The following is an 8,100-nucleotide window of genomic DNA, read 5'->3' on the forward strand; positions in this document are numbered from 1 at the left end:
GCAGCCGCGACGCGGCGCCTGAGCCCAGCCCAGCGCAGCGCTCCCGCCGGGGCCGCCAGCCGCGCACCATGTCGGGCCGGCCCCGCACCACCTCGTTCGCCGAGAGCTGCAAACCCGTGCAGCAGCCCTCCGCCTTCGGCAGCATGAAAGTCAGCAGTGAGTATCTTTCTGGTCTGGCCTGGCCTGCCTCGCCTCGCCGGCAGCCTTCAATGGGCGCGCGGCCAAGGCCTGCCCGCCCCGGGGGATAGGGGACCCGAGCCCGCTCCCCTCCGCCCTGCCCGGCTGCCTCGGGGCCACCCTCTGCCCGCCGGGGGTCCGCGGCCTGCACGCCCACCGCCTCCTTAGTCCTCCCTTCCCCATTCATTTCATCCTGTGTCTGATGATTCACTTCATTCTTTGCTTATTTGGGCACTCGATTATTTGTCTAGTTCATCTCATTATGTGCTTATTTGTGCACTTGAATTTTTTTTGTCTAATTAATTTGATGATTTGCCTATATGTGCACTCGATTTTTTTGTCTAATTCACTTGATCACTTGCTTATGTGTGCACTCGATTATTGGCTTGTGTGTGCACTTGATTTTTTTTGTCTAATTATTTGGTTATTTCCCTAGTTTTGCTCTCTGTTTGTCTACTTCACTTGATTATTCGCCTGTTTGTGCACTCGATCTGCTTATTTGTGCACTTGATTTTTTTTGGTCCAATTATTTGCCTATTTGTGCACTCGATTATCTGTCTAATTCACTCGATCATTTGCCTATGTGTCCACCCAGTCTGCTTATTTGTGCACTTGGTTTTTTTGTTGTTGTCTAATTCACTTGATTACTTGTCTATTTGTGCACTCAGTTATTTGCTGCTTTGTGCACTTAATCAGATGAATTTGGCCAATAATCATTTGCCTATCTATGCACTCGATTATTTGCCTAATTAGTTATTCTATGACTTGCTTATTTGTGTGCTTGACTCTTTGGCTAATTATTTATTCGATTTATTTTATTTCCCCACCCAAAAAGAGGGAAAAAATTGCCACCTTGAAGCTGTACTCATGACTGGTTCATGTTGGAGATGCCTTTAAAGCTCTGTTAGTTGCCACGGTGGAAATGGGTGCTGGGTGCCATACCGGTTCACCTCCAGTTGGGTGTGAACACCTTTTGTGCAGGCTTTCAAGGGAGACTGTTGGAGGCTCGTCCCTGCAATAGCTCGTGCATGGGGCTCAATTTTTACATTTTTTTTTTTTTTTTTGTAATGTGTATAGGGAGAGAGACTTCTTTACCGTGTGGTGTGTGACTGTATCAAGCCCTTGCTGGAGATGCAGGATGCTCTTCTCACCTTTTTGGAGGATTTATTCTTAAGGCTGAGGGCCTGTGCTTTATTCTGAACAGAAGTGTTATGTGCATCTTGTGAACTGGGCGAGTGGTTTAAATATGTGATCATCCTTGATCTTTCAGCTTGTGGCAGGAGGATTTTGAGGTGAATTAGAAATCTTATCCAAGGTACCTCTTCCATATTGGAGGAAAAAGGTGCCCCTCTCTATGTCTGTAATTAATTATCCATGATACATGTTTAATTTGGAATTTGTTAATTTGTGTGCACGTTCAAAGCTGTAATGTTCTTGCGTATCCCTGATTTAATGCAACTTTCAATGCTACTTCAGTTTTATTCTGGTAGGACTGTGGGAAGCTTTGTTAAAGGACCTTGACATCCCTGTTGAATTGATCAATCCGATGCCTAAATATAGTTGCATCTGGCAAGGCTGTATTTCTATCAGATTGCTGTGCAGCATGTTGAAGCCTTAGCCTCACCCCAAGGCTGTAGGTAATCACGAGCCTTTATGTCGCTGCTGGCAATTCCTGCCTTTTTGCGCTGAAATGTCTCCTGCTGCAGTTGGAGCCTGGTAGAGACACTGGAGTTCAGGATCTGGAGCCTGCCTCTCATCTGCCTGATCAGAGTGCCTGCAGCATTTGTGAGGTGGTGTGGGGGGAAGAAGGAGATGGGGATGGGGCAGGGGGGGGAACAGAGAGGTTTGCCCAGTTTAGCAGCATAAGATTATTTCATTGATTAACTTGAACAATAATGTACTTTAGGCTCTTAATTTATGTGGAACACTGTGATTTCCTTTTGTTCATATTGATTAATCAGATCTGTAATAGAAAGCAGGCAGTGTTAATCAGTATTTCTGCAGGTGGCTCTATGTGAAACAGACCCAGAACTAGAGATGTCACAAGACCATTTTAGACTTTGATGCAAACTTTCCTTTATTCTCAAAAGGTTGGTGTGGATGCTTATGCTGTTTGAGGCTGAAGACTAGGCAGGGACTTGCCTGTAAAGAAATGGCAAACTGGTGCAGGCTACCAAGTTTGCAAATATGATTAAAATGCAAGCATCTAACACTGAGGGAGGAACAAAGGCCTTAGCATAAAGCACTCGCACTTGTGATAACCCCCACGGCCACTGTAGTCATGTGCTCCTCGTCCTTCTGGTGCCTTGAAAAGGATGTAGGAACAAAGCAAGAGAACCGAAGACTGTGGAATATGCGGTCTGTGTTTTAGATTAAACTGCCCAAGATGGGCAGTTCAGAAAGTAGGAGGCAGACACCAAAACTGCCACAAGCCCAAAGAAATAATTTCTACCACTGTTAGAAATCTCTTTCTTACTTTTTTTTTTCCCTGAAGTGAGATGCACATTTTGGTAGGGTCCTGGGGTTGCAGACTCATTTGCTTTATGGTGAAGAGAACATGTTTTTTGGCTGCTCAGAATACAGGCTTTGTTTTAATGAAGTGCCTAGTCCTTTTGGTGATGGGAGGAGGATAGGCTTTGAATGCAAACCTGATGAAAATCGATACAGTGCCATTCTCAAAATGAAGACGGAGATCCAATGCCAAATCATTCACAAACTGCAACTGAGTTAAAACTGACTTTTTTTTTTTTTTTTTTTTTTTTAAGAGCATGTCTATTCATAAACCTGTGAGTAGTGGCAAAAATTAATGATGAAGTTGATCTTATTCAGTTGCTGCTTAGGGGAAAGCTAGAAGCAGCAACAGTGGTCAGGCACTGTTGCTATTTTCTTTGGGAATAGAAGGAATAAAAAAATGGAGCCCACAGGAATGGAAGACGTATATCACCTGCGCGTTAAGGGAGGGAATACAATCAGTGCTGCTTTAGGAGAGGGAGGGCACACACTTCATCAGACTTTAAACTCAGACCCACATGAGGCCTTGGGCTTGGCAAAGAATTCACAAAGCCAAATTGGATGTTATGCTTCCTGTTTAGAGGGGAAGGAGTTGTAGGCACTAGGAAGGGTGTTAACAGTAGGCGACACCCTAAATTGGGGAAAGGGCCACTGAAAAAGTAGGAGCACAGGGGACCTGTCTTTTTTCCGCTTTCCTTTCAGCCTTGAGAGCCTACTTGTGACCATGAGTTAGGTGCTGATGTGACAGCATTATTCACAGCCCAGAGCCCCTAAGTTCTTCCTTTAGATATGGATGGAAGACTTGCTGTCTTTTTGACTGCCAGTGGTGGTGGTGGTTGCCCCCTCCTGTGTAACAGCCAGTGGCTAGAGCACCTGCTGAGGAGTGGGAGAGATGGATTATACCCTGTCTTTAGCTGGAAGTGCTTCAGACTAATTCTTCCTTCTCTCCAGAGAGAGCCTAGCCATGAGATTGGCATGGAGACGTACCCAGTCCCTTCATGTCTACACAATAGTAGCCAGCCCAATTTCACTATAGCAAGCTGATGGAGATATTATAGCCCAATGAGGGGACAGGTTCCTGGGAGGAGCAGGAGTCCCAGCTTCCCTGCCTGCTTCCTTGGCAATCTGAGTTTGAGCTCCTCGGGCTGAGGACTCCCATTCCCTAGGTGAGAAATCTGAGCGCTCAGTTGTCAGAGGTTGGCCCTGCTGCTTTGTACTGAACAAAATGTTTGGGTGTGTTGAGCCTGCTTAGGCTTGCTGGATTGGGGTCCCTGTTTGTGAATTGCAGACTGCCTTGGGTGAGCGACCAGTGCTTTGCTAGGCGGCCGGTGATTCTGAGCATGTTCAGTAGCATTTAGGTGGGTATTGGCAATTGCTGTCTTGGAAGTAGAATTCTGATTAAATGCTTTTTTTTTTTAATCTTTTTGATCTGGCCCCAGTTCCCAGAAACTGATATGAAAGAGTGAATCTTGAGTTTGGCATTGGGGAAAGGTATAAGATTCCCAGTGGCCTGTTTTCTTCCAGCCTTGGTGGGGTAAGGCAGTTCTCATTTGCACTTTTACCTGTCTACAAAAGAGATTACCTGCCTCTCTAGGGAAAAGCCTGTAATGGATGTACTGACATGGGAATCTTCCTTCCAGGGGTGGAGTTGTATGTGTTGAGTACTGGTCCTCACCTCTAACCTTGTCAGAGTCAGAGTATCTTCTGAGAGGCATTGCATGTTTTTTAGCTTTGATGTTTTTTTAAACATAATTCCCTCCCCCTCCCTGTACTTGGGAAGCTACCCAAGTAGCTTCCTCTGTTTACAGGTCTGCACAAAATCCTTTTTCTGTATGTTGCTGAAAGACAACTGTGTTAAGTCTGTCCTAATTCTGAAGAATTAATTCAGTGCAGTGTAACAAATACGAGATGCTTTTGCAATCTTATTAACATCTGAAAGTTCAAGGAACAAACCAGGATTGTGCGTTTATTTTTTAAGTAGTCAGCTAATAACTTCAAGGTTTTCAGGTCACGGTTCAGATTACTGCTTGCTAATACAACCCACCTGCCAGTGCTGAGAGATGGCTGAAAAATATTAACTTCTTAAAAAAGTTGTTTTAAATGAGAGAGCTTGAAAGTGTCAAATTGTACAGGTGGTAAAGTGAGTTTGGGTGGCTGGGATTGAGTGGTTTGAATAACACTAAAGCACTTGATACAGTTACAGAAATCTTTATACTGTTGTCTATAAATTGTTACTTTGTTGCTGTCTGCAGTGAGTCACCCCCGGCTGTGTGTTTAAGGGGTGTAATGAGCTCTTTTATGCATAAATGTCATGCATCTGCAATAGAACTGATTATGCCTGGGTCTTCATAAAAGCAACTGTTAATACTGTGCAGTAAACTTGCCTTAGCTAGATACCGGCTCTCTTCACAGTCTCCTGCACAAGGTGTAGCTTAATGGCCTCTTCAGAGTGAAGGATCACAATAAAGTCTTAGTTAGGAAGACCGATTTGGTAGGGAAAACATTGCATATCATCCTTTCTGTTGAATCTGTTGAAGTTCATTTTGTTTTCATGGCTTTTTTTTTTTTTTTTTAAATTCACAATGCACAAGAAGCTGTGGTAAGAGGTCTTGAACTTACAGTGGGATATAAGCCCCATGTACCTTCAGAATGCGGTACCAGTAAAGCCTGGGAACTGCTTCACTGATAAACCACAGCTCCAGGCTATTGTGTGCTGCAGTGTAACTCTCTTTTGAAGTAGAACCCAGTATCTGATAGTTTAGGCTAATAGGATTGGTATAGGACACTAAGATGTCCAAGTTAGTGTGGAGGAAGGATTTTTGGTGGGCCATGAGTTGGAGATGGTGCTTGAAGTAGCAGCTGATGCAAAGCTAGAGAGAAATGCTGCATTCTCCTCCCTTTTAACCCTGGTGGGAGGGGTAGGGGGGGGCAATGACAACTCCATTTTCTGTATTTGATAGCTGTCTAGCTAATGGCTTCCAGTTCCAGAAACCTTTCTGGTCTGCCCATCTGCTCCCTCTGTTGAAGGGGAGTCACTTTCCTTTGCTAAGAGCATGTTGTCTTGGCATCTCTACCCCTCATCCAGCTTCTTTGCTACTTCTGGCAGGGTAAGTCTTCTACTATTCACAGTTGAAAAATGTATCTGCCTTCTGTTAGTCCTATGACAAGCCTGACTAGGTGAAAAATGTTTTGCAGCCTTGCCTCTAAGCCACACTGCAGTTTGAAAAGAAATAAACAAATTGCCTGTAGTACTTAATCAGTTCACCATTCTGACTGTTAGCATTTTATCCTTATGTACTAATTAGATTCTACTAAGGCAGGGGTGGGCAATTATTTAGCCTGCCGGCCACATAGGGAGTTTTAATGAGCTGTCATGGGCTGGGTCAACGCCCACTTCTTGCCCCCTGCTCAACAGCTCACCAAAACTCCCTAAATGGTTCTGCTCCATGCTTGTCTGAGTTGAGTGTGTGGAGAGGCGTCCCAGAGTAGGATGGATGGGGCTGGGGCCGGGGCTGGAATCATGGGACAGCATGGGACCAGGGCCCAAGGCAGAGCTGTTATCTGCTGTTTGCATGCCCCTGCAATGGGTGCTGGTTCTGCAGGTGGGGGCACACAGGGCGTGGATTTTAGCTCTGTCCCAGGCCCTAGCCCTGCAGTCACTGCCCAGTGATTGCAGGGTCTCCAAGTACGTGGGTCAGGACTTGCACGGGCAGGTGCACAGCCAGGTGGATGACATGGGGCCATGGGCAGGCAGGGAGCTGTGTTCAGGGCTGAGTCTGGGATGTTGGGACTGGACCTTGGGGCAGAGCTGCAGTCTGCTTCTAGTATGCCCCTTCCTGTGGAACCAGGGCCTGTTGCAGAGCTGTGTGGGCAGTGGATCATGGCTCTGCCCTGGGCCCTGGTCCTGCACTGTCACTGGCCTGCAATCCCACCCTGTGATCCTGGCCTTACCCACCTGTCCTTCTGAACACTGCTCCCCGCCTGCCCACAGCCCTATCCTGCCCTGTCTGCCCATTGTGTGTCCTGCCTGCACAGGTCCTGCCCTGGGTGTGGAGCAGACTCACTGTGGTGCCCGGGTAGCGGGGCCGGGTTCAGTGGCTAGGCAGCTGGAAGAAGCTGCTGCTAATGGGGAAGTGAGTCTGGCTGCTATGCAACCCCAGCGCTGCTGTGCACCTGGGGATGACAGAAACAGTTGCATACACCATGGCTTAGGCTGCCCCCCTGTGCCAGGGCTGGGTGGGACCAAGGGACCTGCCAGAGGCAGGACATAATACCTTGGTGGGCTATCTGATGTGTGGGCCATATTTTGCTCTCCCCTGTGCTAAGGGTGACTGGGTGGGGGAGATTGGGGAGGGGGGCTGTGTAAGATATTCCTGAAGTGTAAGCGATTGACAAGACTGTCTTCATGGTTCTTCCTTCATTTGCTACTTTGTTCGCTGGAGTGCCTGCTGTTGTACAACCTAGTGCAAACTTTAGTTTAGGCAGGATGCAGGCTTTCTTGCAGCAGCACCTTCCAGCTTTCCTCTGAGTGGGTCTAGGTGTGGATTGTAAGTGGGGAAAATATGCTGCATGTTTCTGTCAGTTCTCTCACCATTTAGCATTTGCAGAGCTGCAGTCTCAAGAGACCTAGCCAAAATCCTGAGGCTAGACAAAGCATCTGCATCTGCAAAAAAGCTGTGGTGTGGTAGCTTAGAGGTGTGACCTACTCCCATTCATCTCAAAGGGGTGTTGATGCTAAACCCTTGAAATCATTTGAATACAGCAGAATAATATGCTTATTTTGTGTGCTTGGGTCTAATAACAGTTAAAGGTGGGAAAGGCTTCGGGGTCATTGCTCATGCTATAGCCAGTAAAGGATTTTGTGCGTTTCTCCAAGTGACTTATTTCAAACCAGTTTTAAGTCTTTAAGCCTCAGCACTTTACAGCTTCAGCAGACTAAAGACTTACTAATAGAATTTTTTTCTTGACTTGTTTCCAGTTTAAATTTTCCTTTAATTCTGGTACTTTTAATGCTGCCCAGGCACTTTCTCAGCTGTGAAGAGAGGGGCTGGGAGACTTTCAGAGCTTGGCATTAGCCAGTGATAGAAATTCTGCAGTGAGAAGGGTTGCACCACTTGGTTGCACCACTTAACCCTTAGGTTTAATGAGCACCTGCCCAGTGCATCTTTGAAAGATGAGCTCTGCGCTTGTTGCCTTAAGTGGATGGATTCACATGAAACCGGTAGGGAGCTTATGCAGGACTGGAGCATGCCTAATACAAGTTAAAATAATATAAAATTAAATGGTAGTATATATCCTCCAAGGAGGATATATAATCCTCCAAGGAGGATTACTCCGCGCTGGTCTGGTCCTGCAGGGAGCAAACCAGGAAAGCCAAGGCTGCAACTGAACTCCAACTAGCTTCAGGCATCA

At 46.3% G+C, this 8,100-nt stretch overlaps 1 protein-coding gene across 3 annotated transcripts in view; it reads left to right on the forward strand.

Moving 5' to 3' along the window:
• The first annotated feature begins 6 nt into the window (after positions 1–6).
• Positions 7–8,100, forward strand: part of GSK3B (glycogen synthase kinase 3 beta) — a 242,558-nt gene continuing 234,464 nt past the window's right edge. For 2 of the 3 annotated variants that reach the window (XM_019548715.1, XM_019548717.1), the window contains exon 1: positions 7–156. In XM_019548715.1, the coding sequence (XP_019404260.1) occupies positions 69–156 (88 nt within the window). In that variant the 5' untranslated portion in view covers positions 7–68. The remainder of the gene's footprint in view (positions 157–8,100) is intronic. The other variant, XM_019548716.1, reaches the window with a different exon arrangement.

This window comes from Crocodylus porosus, unplaced genomic scaffold (assembly GCF_001723895.1).
Source record: "Crocodylus porosus isolate Cpor-Errol unplaced genomic scaffold, CroPor_comp1, whole genome shotgun sequence".
NCBI lineage: Eukaryota > Metazoa > Chordata > Crocodylia > Crocodylidae > Crocodylus > Crocodylus porosus.